The sequence below is a fragment of the Hydractinia symbiolongicarpus genome, chromosome 8, assembly GCF_029227915.1.
Source record: "Hydractinia symbiolongicarpus strain clone_291-10 chromosome 8, HSymV2.1, whole genome shotgun sequence".
Taxonomy (NCBI): domain Eukaryota; kingdom Metazoa; phylum Cnidaria; class Hydrozoa; order Anthoathecata; family Hydractiniidae; genus Hydractinia; species Hydractinia symbiolongicarpus.
Window position 1 is genome coordinate 19,391,640 of NC_079882.1, and position 15,337 is coordinate 19,406,976.

General features: G+C 33.6%; 2 protein-coding genes across 2 annotated transcripts; one reads left to right on the forward strand and one right to left on the reverse strand.

Moving 5' to 3' along the window:
- Positions 1-3,175: 3,175 nt before the first annotated feature.
- Positions 3,176-4,897, forward strand: LOC130655389 (dnaJ homolog subfamily C member 22-like). Its single transcript, XM_057458140.1, has one exon. It carries the CDS (start codon positions 3,780-3,782, stop codon positions 4,833-4,835), a length of 1,056 nt encoding a protein of 351 aa, XP_057314123.1. The 5' UTR covers positions 3,176-3,779; the 3' UTR covers positions 4,836-4,897.
- Positions 4,898-6,014: 1,117 nt separating this feature from the next.
- Positions 6,015-8,544, reverse strand: LOC130653820 (uncharacterized). The gene is made up of 4 exons (XM_057456326.1): positions 8,538-8,544; positions 7,178-8,424; positions 6,917-7,078; positions 6,015-6,844 (listed from the first exon to the last, which is right to left on the reverse strand). Exons 1-4 carry the CDS (start codon positions 8,542-8,544, stop codon positions 6,395-6,397), a joined length of 1,866 nt encoding a protein of 621 aa, XP_057312309.1. The 3' UTR covers positions 6,015-6,394.
- Positions 8,545-15,337: the final 6,793 nt, after the last annotated feature.

The window sequence follows — 15,337 nt, forward strand, 5'->3', positions numbered from 1 at the left end:
TGTGTGTTTTTAGTTTGAAGCTAACGGGAGATTTTTTCGCCGTTTGATTTTTTCTCTAAATTTTGGCATTGTGTCTTATGGTCATTGCAAGTTATGGATTCGATAATTCCAATCGTTTGTTTAAATGCATATTCCAGTAAACAAAACTAAACAGCCAGTGATTGGTTGCTAATGGGGCTGAAATGCTAGGATTCTGAACATTCTACATTTGCGAATCACTTTGGTTTAGTTTTGGGAGATAAAGCAGCGATATTTTGAAGGCAAACCGTAAAACAAAGAAAGAGAAAATAAACAAGGAAAATATTTATAATTTGACAAAACAGAAAATTACTAAAATACACAAAACTAAGAAAATTTTTAAAAACTAAGGCTATTATGCATAACAATCCGCACAATTAAATTTATATGAACATTTCAATACACCTTTCCCGAATTTAAAATATCGATTACATCATGGGCATGAAAACGAGGCACTTCTTAGTAAACTTTGTAAACATTAAAAATACAACTGGTGAGTGTGATACTTTTATGCGTTGTGAATGATCTTTTATTGTGTATTTTTCTAAAGGATTGCTGGTTTTTCTTAACGAAACTACTTTTAATGTATTTAAAAACATACTTGTCTTGTAAAAGAAGAATATGTATTTGTGATGGCGAGTAGCAATCAGAAAAGTCAGCAAGAAATTTATCATAATTTAATCTATCCAGGTATATCGACCTCTCGACCTGGTAACTTTTGTTGCGTAACGTTATGCAAACGTTTTACTCTTAATAAACCCAGAGTTAAACAGGCATTGGAATGTTTTCATTTCCATCGGATCCAAGTTTGAGAAAACAATGGGTAAGTATCATTTCAAGATATCGTAGAAGGGGAGGTGTGATGTGTTCACAGTAAACAAGAACACAAAAGTATGCGAAGTCCACTTTGAAGTACACTGTGTAAAATTAGGTTTTGGTTGTGAACGGAAAACATTAATCAATGGCTCTGTGCCAAATATATTTACGTTCAAACAAATACAATACAAAAAAGGAAAAGTCCGAAGAAAGAGCCCTTCCAGTAGTAGTCAAAACAGATTCTGAAAGCACATATGAAAGTTTTTCATCTGATTCTGCTGAGATCACTGAAGAACAACCTGGTTTTTTCACTCCTGATGAATTAGAAACTATCAAAACTGAGAATTCAATGTTAAAAGAAAAACTAATTGATGATACTTTTTCTTTTATCGTGAACGTTGGCATTCCCTCCATGTTTTCCCTCACGCTTTTTCTTGAGTTTCATCGTAGACTAAATCTATATTTTCCTCAATTATTTTAAGCAAAATATCTCTCATAGTATTGTCTTCCTCCATGTTTATATGAACGCGAATAATGTTTACCAAGATTTGCCTCGTTTTCATGCACGCAATATTTTACAAAATATAAATTCGGGAAAGGTGTATTAAAACGTGAGGGTGTATTACCTCAACGAGCGAAAATAAAAGTAAATTTTCGTGTTCTGTTACATGGATGTAAAGCAACAGGCTGTGTATAGTTTTTTTTAAAAAAGGTATAAAAATGTAAGCGCACGCCAAACTAAACGCAGTTAGCTAGCTAGCTTTTTATCCTTTGTGATATCCAGCTAATGCAATTTCATTATGGCTCTAGCTAGCTAGATACATACTGAATGTTAGGAACCGGCTGTAAAGCAAGTATATTAGTCCGCGAAATATCCGAAACTTAGATAGCTAGCCAAGTGGAATATTTGAATATATACGTTGCTTTAAATTATTTTCGAAGATTTCATGGAAAGGAGACGACATTCGATATCATTGGCTTATAAAAACTTTATTCATGCAAGGTTGTTTTGGAGTATATCCGGGCCTGGTTAAATCAACCTATTTCAATATATTGGTAACCATTTGACCTAAGCAAACCAAATCCTGCACAATGTTAAAACAGGTTTGTTTTTATCTATTTACCAAAATGAGAACCTTTTTTTTCACCCTAAACAAAGGATTCAATATGGCGGATATCGCAAAACAAAACCCACCTAAAAGTTCTCGATGGGTAATTTTTCTTTTTTTAAAAATTTTTGTTTTATTTGGATACATTAACAAGAAACAAGTGAGTACATGTGAGAGGTATGCAAGCTAAAAGTGCATAGCAAGTCCAAAGTGAAAATCGTACTTTTCGCTAAAAATAAAATTTATACAACTTCAGTGGAAATTGAAATAATGACTTGAAACTTGGTGGTGGCATGTTTTTAAACCAGTTTAATAAAATTGACTGAAAGAATTTCTACCATTATCATAATTACTGATTTTTTTATTTTAGCCTTTTTCGTGGACGCTGATAAAGGATTTTTGACAGTGTCAATTTTGACAAAAGTACATGCGTAAAAAACAGTAAAAGCAATTCTCATGATTGAAATATTTGCTATATTAGGAACGTGCGAAACCAAAATTTTACGAAATATCAGTCGCAATTTCACAAAAGCCACTCGGTAATGTATCATCTCGGACACACCTTAAAGGAGAACTAACGATTGCTATCAATTTCTACTTAAAATGTTTATTAAAGTGTGAATATAAACTTTTTATAATTGTGAGTTTTGATTCTCGAAATATTAAGGTGAAAATAGTGTCGATGAGGACTTTCTGTTCGGTAAATTACCAACTTGTGTGACGTAAATGAACAAAGCGAGGGGATGCTAAACGGATAAACTGTTTCCTGTGATCTTTTGCAGAATAAAAAAATGTTTTACTTTTATAAATATACTTTTAGACATGAGTTATTATATTATATTGAAAAAATAAGTATTATGTTTTACTTAAGTTTAAAGATTAACTTAAAACTTCGTATGATACCTTTTAGACCTGTGTGACAAATGTAGCCTAAAAAATTCCATTAGAAACATAGTTTCCGACTTCCTGAATTTAACTATTTTCAAAGACGCCGATATGATCGCACTTTCAATTAAATTAAGTTGTTATGATCATTTGGTAAAAAAAATGTCAGGATACATATTTTTCTTTGAAAAAATAAATTAAAAAATTAGCAAAAAATATAGCTAATATATTAAATGTTTTTTGCTAGTATCACCAGCTCGGCAAGAAAGTCAACATTTTTCATTTACATGATAACACTTAGTTTTTATGACTTTAGCCTAGGGAAGTGTTAACAGATTGTCTTTTTCCCAATCTTTTTGTCCGCCAATTTAAAGAGAACAAAGTTTACATTCTGTAGAGCAAAACAATTCTTCAAGTTTTAAACACACTAAAAATCTCAAAACTTTATGCAGCACTATTTCAGTTGTTTAATTGAAATGTTTGTGAAGAAATTTATTTTTACAACAAAAAAAATGTATTAAAAATGAGTATAGGTAGGTTATGGTAGATGTGCAAACACAAGCCGCCAGTGACGTTGTTAAACTGAAGTGTTGAGTTTTAAAACCAAGTGTGTTTTCTTGTTTATTGATTTGAACACTCCTTCTAACAATATTAGGCTATTCTCAAATTTTTCATAGAAAAAACTCTTGCTTTTGATAAATATTTCGAGCTTATCTATTTGTAGTTTTGTTTACATTTGAACAAAACTTGTGTAAATATTTTACTTTAAAGCACAACACAGCTGATCAAAACCTACCATGCTTTCTGTATACTGTGCTTTGTAAAAACAAGTTACATTTTGAGAATGATTGATCGTTCACTTCGCATGGGTGAATCTGTAGGACGCACTATATATAACTGTTTTCTTTTTTATTTCCTACTGTGAAAAAAAAAACTGTTGTGACAGGCGCAATGGCAAGAGACAAAAGCCTGTGTGTAACATACTTGTTGTGGTTCTTCTTCGGCTGGTTAGGTGCACATCATTTTTATTTAAAGAGAGACAAACAGGCATTCGTATGGTTGTCTACATGCGGCGGTTTCCTCTATATTGGATGGGTAAGAGACTTTTGGCGAATACCAGAATATGTCGAAGATGCTAACGAAGAACCGGAATATATGGAGACGCTCACGCGAAAAATGAAACTACGAAAGGAGCCTCCGTTTAACACTTCGCGTTTTTCTGGAGAAATGTTAATAGGTTATTTTTATGGTTTACTTGTCATCTTCGCCATTCCAGAAGAGATGCCAGCGTCTATCACAGGCTTACTTGTGTGTTTGGGTATTACTGCTGGTGTGTACATAGTTGGAAACATTGGAAGAGAACAGGGTCCCTTCACAAAGCCATACTTGGCCGCACTGGCTTGTTATACATTACTTGCACATTTAACCAACGATCAACCTAATTACATATACTGCTCAATGGCTTCGGCTGCCATGTTTAATTACTATAGACAGTATCGAAAGAAAGTTGTCAGGAAGCCATTTTGTACTCGAGTTTCGCATTTATCTACTGGAGCAACAGTCATTTTTGTACTTTGGACTTGCTTTTTTTATTTCAACGCTCATATTACGTACCAAGATGGGGAAAAAATCAAACTACGTGACTCGATCAATCATTTCTTTAAATCTCCAGCATGGTTGAATTTTAAACAAACTATGTGGCAGTTATATGAAGAAGGCAGTAAAAATGGATGGAAAAACCTCTACGATGAAATTATCAAATCTCTCGATCCCACAGGTGAAGCAAACGCGTATAAAACTCTTGGACTTAGCACAAATGCCTCTGAGGCAGAGATTCGTAGAATGTATAAAACACTTGTTGTGAAATGGCATCCTGATCGATACAAAGGGGATGATAAGGAATCTGCACAGAAACATTTTATAGAAATACAACAAGCATATGAGATCTTAACCAAGCGAAAGAAATCATCCAAGACCTCTACAGCAAAGGACAGGACTGAATTCTAGATATGTAATTAGCTACCTCCTTTTAATGTATTTATTTTAATATCAATTCTAATTTCGTAGAACTGTTTTAGTGATCAATTATTTATAAAAAGTAGTGAAATTCCGAGATGGCGGACATTGTTCTATTCGATAGATTGCCAAAATATACATTTAAAAATAAAAGTCACATTATTTACAAAAACATTTATCTTCAAAGTGCTAAAACATCCTTTAAGTGTTCAAAAATATTGTCCAAAACTGAGTAAGTGAAGAGTTTGCACTTTTTTGTGTGCATATAATCCTTAATACGGGATAATTTAAACACGGGTACACACAAAACAAATTAAAGTCAGTTAACTTTCGCGGAAAGAAAATATTTTTGAAAATTTAAATAAAATAGGACGCTAAAGTCTTACATCAGCAAGCTTTTTTTAAAAAAAAAATTGTGACAGCTAATTCCTAACCCAAGCATGGACTGGTTACGCTACTTACGCGATTGTCACACTCACCAACTCAAGCCGAATATCAAATCTTGTGCGACCAAGGATTAGGTGAGGGATGTAAAATGACAACTAATTTTTATGCAAATATCTTTTAAAAAACAAAGAGTCCTATCAACATCAGCAATGGGAATGAAAATTTGAGCTTTTGTATAAACATTAAAAATTCTAAATCATCTTATTAATTTTATTGACGAAAAACTTTTAATCTGATTAACACCCTTCCATCTTGTCATGTAAAACTATTTTTATTTTTAAAATCCTTTTTTTCCAGTCATATATCATTCATTTTTGTTTGTCTGTATTCTTCAAACATTTAAATGCATTTTATAATTTATAAAAAATCTTCAAGACAAGAAACAAAATTATATGCCGCCATATTTTGTTTCCCGTTGAAGAGGCGCTGTCTTAACCAAATCATTGGGCGCCGCCTTCCCAAGAATAGTTATAACAGCATCTTTTTTTATAGATGGTAACTTTGCATTTTTGATCTTACATTTTCAAATAGGACAAACGCTGGCTGAATGACGCACGACGTAACGTACTTAGCAAGTTGGTTTATCACGTACCTTTTAGTGACTAAACAGTGTTACAAGACAAGACATCTTCCTAACTTTTTTGCATTCTTGTTAATCAATAAAACCGGTTGCATTCAAAAAGTACATTTGATGAAATAATAATCATTCCAGAACCCCCATCCCACCCTCACCTCGCAAATTCCCCTTTCCCCTTACGTGTGCAAAATGCCCCTCTCCAAGTTTGTTTTTATACGCTTTTAAATAACCCAAATCTTGACCCCCCTCCCCTTAACCCCAAACCACTAAACCATCCCCCCCCCACACACACACTTCAAGCGTACTTTTTAAATGCCGCTATAAAATGATTTGATATTCAAACAAAAACTCAAATAAACAAACCCAAAGCCTCAGCATCAAGTCCTCTGTACAAGTATAAATAAATAAATCCGTATTTAAAGCCAATTTGAAAGTTACTGAATCTTGAATAAGTTATTGAAAATTTGGAGGCTAAAATAAGAAAGTTATAAAAATTAACAAGATGTAATAAACTTCAATCAACGACTTAACAAAACGATCTAAATACCTCTGCTGCAAATTCAGCATCACCCTCCTGTGTCGTGTGTTTTTTTTGACGTCGTCGTCGACGTCGGCCAACAACAAGCTCTTCATGCACTTCTGCAGTCAGACCAGTCTCACCCTCACCACCGCTGGTTTGATTTGGCTGTTGTCGTACAAGTGCATCTCGTTCACTGTTTACTCTTGTGTCGATTTTTCCTCGCATTTGTCCTTCACGAAGTTTCTTGCTATCTGCAATTTGAGCAACAACGTCTTTTGCTCGACGTTTTGCAACAACTGGCAATACAATATCATCATGTGGCATAGGAGCTGGTCTTGGTTCATGTTCCGCAACGACACCCACTTGTGGAACTTGTGGAATTGCACCTTGAGCTGATAGGTCATTCCGTTTGTGGCAACGTCTAGCATCCACATGAGCATGCTTTTCTTTCAATTTCTAAGAAGTCAAAATTTGTTTGCTAAACTATGTAATAATATACATAAGTTCAACAATAATTAAAGAACATACTTCAACTTTGACTGACAGGTTGTTGTTTCGTCTACCTTTACTAGAAGCCAAACTTCTTTGCAGTTCTACAGCACGCTTATGTCGTCGTTCCATTTCCTCAATCTCCTTTTTCTCCTTTTGAGCGCGAACAGCTTCTGCGCGTTCATTGATCAAGTTCGTTTTCTATAAAAACAAATGTGTACTTTTTTTACCAAGCTATTTTTTTAATAAATCTTCTAAACTTATACAGCCATTGTTTACATAAAGACATATCATCCATACCTCCAATTTAGCATCATTTAAAACATCTTTGTTCAACTTTATGGCCTTTTCTTTGGTCTTTATATGCTCAAGTTGAGCCCTTCTTCGCTCGGCTTCAAGAGCTTTCAAATCAATTTTTGTTTTGTTTACGCGATCTCTTCGTGCGCTGATTGGTCGAATACGCTCATGCTGCATTTTTAGTCGGGCCTCCTCTGCTTTTATTTGTTCCAATCGTAACTCCATGATTGTCTTTTGTTTTCTTCTTCGGTCAGCACTTGGTTCTTTAGGTTTTGGTGTAGCACACCTTGAACCAGGCTTTCGATCATGTTCGTCCCAATGAGGTATTTCGAAATGAACATGTCGCTTAGCACCAGTTGGAATATCCTCATAATCTACATTTAATGCAGGTGAAAATGTGTTGCAAGATTCGCCGTCAACAGGTGTGTTGGGGGATTGAACAAAAAGCAACTGAAGTTCACTATCAGTCTCATCATCACTTTCTCTGTCAGCACGATCTTCATCATTGATGTTATCATGCACCGAGGCATTTTTTGATGTCTTTAGTGCTGTAAAAGACTTTGCACGTTTCAAACCTTTTCTTTTCTTCTTCTTTCCAGTCTTACCCTTGGTAACCATCTTTGATCCATCTTCTTGATGTAATGCAATACTCTTTCCTGTTATCGCAATTGGTGCATTTTTATCGACAACGTTTATTTTCAATACTCCAAAGCATGGTCCAATAAGATTGTAACACGTCTCTCGCACTCTGTCTTTTCTGCTCATGCAATATCCACATTCGACTTTTAAATTGCCAGGGACCTTGTTGGACACACCTTTAAGCGGAAACAATTTACCTTTCTTTTCTACAACTTTTGCTTTCGCTTTGACTTTGCCTGTTTTCTTCTTTCGTTTGAAAAAATTTGAAAAAAGCTTGAATTTTTTGTTATCTTTTTGCGCGATTACTTCGGGGGTTTCCAAACTTTCTTCGTTAACCTTTTTTCGCAGTCGTAAACATCGGAAAATTCTTCGGAATCTTTTCTTTACTGGCTTCTCCTGTTCACCCTGTTCGTTATTGGTTGCATTTTTGTCCAGCTTTTTCAGGCGTCGCACCATCGCAGCAAATTTCGCGTTCGAAGCTTCCGAGTCAATATTATGATTATTCGTTTTTCGCTTCTTCTTCTCAGCAGTTTTACTCTCTTTTTTAACGGGTGGTGGCAGGGGTGGCAAAACTCGAGGTGGGAGGGGTCGTCTTTCGGGCTTTGGCACAGCTAAAAATAAATAAATCGTTTGCAGATGCAGTCCAGTCTGGTTCTTGCTTTCGTTTTCTTAGCTCACAGGATTAAAAATGTCCCACGTTTCGTTTCATAAATTTATGTATTACCGAGCATCTGCACCAAACTGTGAATGGCCAAATTCTATTCATTGCGGCGTGAGTGGCAAGGTGCTATGTTGAAATTTAAGATTACCAGATTGTTACAATATGAAAAGAAAATACTGGTAAGAAACTCCACTACTACGTGCTAGTACATAATGACGCTGCTGAAAACAAGTTGCAGATTCATACTACATTGGGAGAATTGAAAAGTACTTTGATAAAGCTAAAAATGTGCGTTTAATCGCTTTACTTATCTAGCAAACGTATTTGAAAACTGGCGATTCTACAGCCATTCGGAAAGTAACCAAAAATGGGTTACCAATTAACTAAGGGACCAACCTCGATCCCAAGACCTGTTATCTCTTTTTGCATATCGGACCTTTCCAATAAGAGCAGTGCCGATGAGAAACTAAAAATCCTGAGAATGAGGTTGCTAAGTGACGTTTAATCGAGAAAAGCGATTCTATATAACTTCGAAATTGAGATAGTCTGAGCTCTATATAGTGATTAAGGCCTCTTTGGCTTAGATACTATAGAGTGAAATTTGAGGGACTCGTACAGTATATCAGTCAAATGATATTTGCAAGAGAAAAGAAACCAAACAGTGACTTGAGCACTTAAGAATTATGTTACTATTTCAGGGGGACATTGTTTACTCGAGGAGGGAAGCATTTATCCTTATTTTATTTAATCGAAGCATTAAAATTATTCTATTTTCCAAAAAATGTGTTTCGAACGTTGTTAAAAATATTTCATGCGCTCCATCGCGGGGTATAATTGAACTTCTTTCAGTTTTAATGTAAAACAATTAAACAGAAAATCCTTTTTTAGCTTTCAAAAAAGCAAGGTTTTACTGTGAAGTACCACTAAGAAGTGCAAAAGCTTTTGCAGTGAAGATAGAAAAGTTTTATTTCAAATTTTATCAAAAACAATTTTAGAAAGGGTGAGAGGTACAAAAAAATAAACAAATGCAAATTTTCTGTGTGCAAAACGTTAGATTTTTTGAAGTTAAACAAAAACATCGGATTTCGTGCGAAAATATATTCCATGGACGAAGAAGATACTGAAAAGACTTTTCTATTGTTGCCAGAAAAGCTGAGCAAAAGGGGATTATCAAGTTTTTGTCATGATACTAAGGCGAAAAATGACAAGCAAGAGAAGAAGATAAATCAAGAATTTAAGATTTCGAGGTATTTAGCTAGCGAAGTATTTATTTATTTATTTTTTTAAAAAAAGGAAAACATCACAAAAATGTTTAAGTCAAAATAGTTGTTGCGAAATGTTTTTCACAAGTTAGCTAGCTAGCTATATCTAATAAAATGTTTACATAACTGTTGCTTTGAGTGTTAAAGTTGATAAGGGAATGCCAAAGAGGTAGATTATACGACAACAAAAAACTAAACGATCGAAAATCATTGAGAACCAACTCGCAAAAGACGTTTAAATTAAATTTTGAACTACACATAGTAAGTTGAAATGTTAATTCGCTTTAGTGCAAACCTCTGCTAATAATAACCTTGCGTCTATACAAGTAAAAAGATAGATCAAGGCATAGCTAGTTTTGGACAAAAAATAAATCACTTTAAGGGAGCTGTAGCCACAGTTATGCTATGGGAATGATGCACAACAAAGCCGCACAAGTGACGATGTACAACGAATTTAAAGCCACAAATTTGCCATCTCTTGTTAAACGTTTAACAATTCTAATTTTGAAACTATAAGCCTAGGTGCTGATTCATGAGACACGATACACAATTCGTTTGTGCCTTAACAAAAAACAGAAACGAAATCTAAAACAGTAATAAAAATAATTGTAAGAATTGTTCTTACCATTTATCAATACTACTAACTCGCTTTCTTGCGTTTCTTTTTGAGCTTCTTGCAAGGAATCTACTTCCAAACTGTCATCTTCATCAAGACCTTTTACGCGTATAAATGTATGCGTTGGTTCTTCCGCTCTTGTCTCCGCAACTGCTTCACGCAACCGCCGAGCGGCCATACTTTACAATGTGTAATACACCAAAACTGTGATTCTTTACTCCTTTGGTTAATGCGCGTCTGGTCTCTTTAAAGGATGATGTTTGGAATGAAGACATAAACGAAGGTGACTCAAATTTATAAAAGTTTTAGAAATAATACGTCATTTAAAAAACACTGCACACGGGGGTTTAAGGTTATGATTTTAACTGACGCCGTTATGAGGGGCAATCATAACAATGCCTGAACAGTTTTGTCTTAACAGATCACTTGGGTCAATTATAGGTCAATTATTTTTGCATGAAGGCACGCTTAGAAAAAGTTAGTATTAAATTTCATTAGTATCAAACACCTTTATATTCCCCCGGTATTTTATACAATGACGCAAAAAAGGACACTTGTCTTGCGTCAATTTGACGTCAAATTCTGTACTTGTGAAATTTGCACAACAAATAAAATTGCGAAAATATTTAATATATGACATTTTTAATTTTATGTTTACATGTTTCCAACTAGTTACCATATACCTAAGAATTTAAGGTTTACATACTTTCGTCCTTCTTTTAACTTCTCATGTGCGATAAAAAGACGTAATTTACTTGCCACCCTAAATGTGCCAAGATTGAGTCAGTATGGTAAAAGCTATTGTAGAGCTCACTGATCTTATACCTCTTTGTTATATCATTTATTACTTACAATTAATGTGGTATGGAACAATGTACAACAAAAAGGACAACTAAATTCTCAGGATTTATTGGTGTAGAAGAATAAATATTAGCCTTTTTTTCATCAATATTTGGTAAATTTAAATCGTAAGGTACGAACGCTAGTTCGAAAATTGAATTTGTAATATACTTATTATCAATTTTTCAAATCCTGAACATGAAAATCAAACTTACTATAAATTCGATTTTCGGATTAGCGTTCGAAATTTAGTATCATTCAACTCTCCCGTTCGTGCTCAATAATCAAGAATTTCATCATTCCCGTCCCCAGAACGTTTTGCCTTTCCAGGGAGAACGAGGATAGAATGTCATTACTCAGATACATTAGTACAGCGCGTTGCGTTATGTTTCTTTTTTTCTTTATAAATTCTGACATAGTATATATTAAAGGTCAAATTTTGTGTTTTGTGTATAAGAATGAATTTAATCCTGATTTTTTAACTTCGATGCAAGGAAGGTATTAAAAAGTATGAAAACTGAATTAGCCATAAAGCTATTTTTACTACTGTCTCACTCCTTCAAACTCCTACTACTATCTCACTTCTTTGTCCCTTCGTCCCTTCGGATATGTGATTGGTGAAAAGGAATGTAAAACTTAAGAAGTCCCGAGGCAGGCCTAGATAATCTTTTTTTGTTGTCCTTTAAGCGTCTATCGTATTTTCATTTCCGGACGATGAGTCGCCGTCAAATAAATGTACGGGTAAGTTGTCGTGAATTTTCATCATCGCGAAATAAAAAAATCTGCACCTTTATAAAAGTTTATTTCATAAATCCGGAAAATTTTGCACTACTTATTCTTAATTTCTTTTTTTCTGAAATATATGTACAGTTTGGCAAAGTTGTCTACGAGAACTGGGAACCAAATTAAGGCCGCAAACTGCTTGCAGGCGCTTTACCACTTCATGAATTGGTCACACGAAAACATAAAGTCAAACGAGAGAAATGTGAACAAAACACGCGAAGAGAAGATGGCAAGCTTGACAACTTCTTAGATAATTTTTTTCTTATTTCAATATAACTTGCTGTGCTAGCTACTTATATTTAATAGTCTAGACGTCTACGATAGCCCCTATAAGTCCCTCCTTTTCTTTATTTTTAAATGTGAAACTTTTCAGAGGCGAACCTAGCTAATATGTGTGGTGTTATAAAAGTCCACCCAGACCTACCCACTTTCACATCGCAATTTTTGACATTCAGAGTCGGAAGAACTATAAAGCGACACAAAATATATTTTATGCTGATATCCGCCATATTCACTGATCCAGGAGTTAGCTAACACATTAATTTTTTTTAAAGAAAACAGAACTTTTAGCTAAGCGAAATGAGTGGCATATTTGGATTTATCAGCAAAAATTATAAAGTGGCAGGAAAAGAGGAATGTGCAAGGTGAAGCAAAGTAATTATCAGTCCATTTTGAGGAGAAATCTGCAGAAAAAGACCTTTCTTCACTAAACCTATCTTTTTTCTTGGCACGCAAATGCTAGAGCCATAAAGCTTACCACTGAAAAGTAGACAAATGATGTCGCCCTCTTATCCCTCTGTAAGAATTAGGACCGTAATATCAAACATTTGATTTGTGTGGTCATATCTTTATAAACTCAAAAGTTTTGCTACTAATAGAGGAAAATTTGTATGTTTTCACAAATTTTGGTGCTAAATTAAAGTAAGTTGGTAAAAATGTTGTTGAAAATGATCAGTATATTTTAACCATGAACAACCAGAAAATTTTAACCATTCCAGAATTATTGATCTTTGCTTTAAATTCTGCTAGAAGTGCTAAGGGTCCTGAGAACTAGTTTAAAATAGCATGCCGAAGTTCCAATTAAACAAGGCGCCAAGTTATCATTAAGTATTGGTATAATGCACAATTTAAAAAATTTATGCTTTAAGAATGAATGAAAAGTACCAATTACGTGTAGGTTACGGAAATACCCTTTGTATATAAAACTCTGGAAGAAACATAGTAAACATATCATACAAGACGCCGTATATAAGCTTTTAAAAAGATAATGATAAGAAAATCACACAAAACCACTTGAAATAAATCATGTGCGTATATATTTCAAAACTAAACAAAATACATTAAGAACTAAAAATTTTTATGGAAAATGTTCGAAAACTTTTTCGTACAAGATTTAAGTCAAAAATGTATGGGTAAGTGTTTTGAATAAATTTTAAACACATTACCAAAGTAATGCTTACGGGAAATGACACAACAAAAAACTAGAAGCATTTAAAGTGTACATAAATTCAATTAAGATCTAAAAAAGGGTCTTCAGGATCCAACTTTATAGATGAGCCTGAATAAAAACTGCAGTTTTTATTGATTTTCTGATTACCCCATGTATATAAAATTTCAATGCACTGGTCCTTTTTAAAAAAATTAGAAAACCCAAAATTTTCGAACAAAAAAACTTTTGGTAGACAAATTTTGAACGGAAAAATTTTCTACAAAAAAGAAAATCCAAAAGTTTTTCTGTCTGAAAATTTTCGTCCCTAATGTACTAAAAAAAGAAGCATTTCGTGAATTTTCATAAATTCATTAAATCGCGAAATTTAATATTTTACTAATGAATCGCAAAATTAAGTTCAGCAAGAATTTAACTATTAATTAATTACAGTAATCCTCTTAAAGGGGAACTCCAGTAAAAATCACTTTTTCCTTTTTTGTTATATACGTACTCAGAAACGCATAAGAAATAAAAAAAACTTACTTTACTTGTTTTTCTTTATTGAAATTGTTGTACACGCCTTCACATATTCAATTTTTTTCTCATAAAATACAGAAAGTCGCGATTTCATTTAGGACTGGATCCGATGATAAATAATGACATCACATTGTGCAGAAAGTTTAAGCGAGCGCAGAGAACGTTCATATTAAGACCTATAGCTTACATTAAATTGCTTTTTGTATGTAATTTACGTTTAAATCTTTAAAAAATGGTTAGTTGCTCTGCGTTTTGATGTACCAATCAATTAGAGAAGTGTAAAGAAGTAAGTTTTCACAGAATCCCATCTGTGAAAAACAAAGAACTCAAAAATGGCTAAACAAATGATGTAGCGATCAAAGTTTTTATATTTGGTTAGCCCACTTCACAGATAGTTCTTTTAAAGGAGATTTCCAGGAAATAAACTTCCATATTAAAATATTGCCACTTTTTAAAAATGCCATTTCAGCTAGTGAACGCGATCAAAGTTTTTCATTTCTTCTCATTTCATTATTTGTACTTATATCCACAGAACACAACCAAATAACGTTTTATACATTTTTATATTAAATAAAAGAAAATTATACCAATTTCCAATACAAACACAGACAAAAAAGTTTTCTGGTCACACCTGTATCTTTCGTAGCACTCAAGTTTGTATTCTTTGTTTTTCTAAAAAGAAGCTTTTTTGATTCAAGGACATGCCAAATATTTTCAGGGGGGTAAATGTACCTATTTTCTTCAATCTTTTTAACTGTTTAAGGCTGCATGCAATGCTGATAATGCAGTTCCTAAAACCAACTACTTATAAGTCAGTAGAAAAATATTGCTGAATTGCGAAATAAAAATAAATTGACAGTTTTTTGACAAAATGCTAATAAAAGTGATTAAATATATTTTTTATTTCTTTAAAAAGAAAATATTTTGCTAACATTGTTACTTTGGGTCAGTAAAAAACACCTCGTCACTTTGCATCATTATTAATTTCTCCCTTGTAAGACACAAGAGGTTCAAAATCGTGTGGCTGTAGCTTTGTAAAGTCTTTCATGAAGAGAATTATCCGATCCTATGTTTTCTAAGTTATAATCTTCGTCATTATTACAAGACGTCTTATCAACAAACAATGTAAACAGCAAGTAAACAAACTTTTGGGTGTGCTGCTGAGCTCATGGACTTTCTGCACGATGTGACGTATGCTTATTTATTCGGACCTAGTCCTCTCGACTTTACGCAACTTTGCAAATTTATTTAAAATTGAAGATGTTTACAGACCCGATTAAGGTATAAATAAAGATTTTTAACGATTGTAAAAGGTTTACTCTGACATATTTATGTATTGTCTTATCAAAATAACATTTTTTTCAAATATTTTTTTTTCACCGGAGTGCCATACATC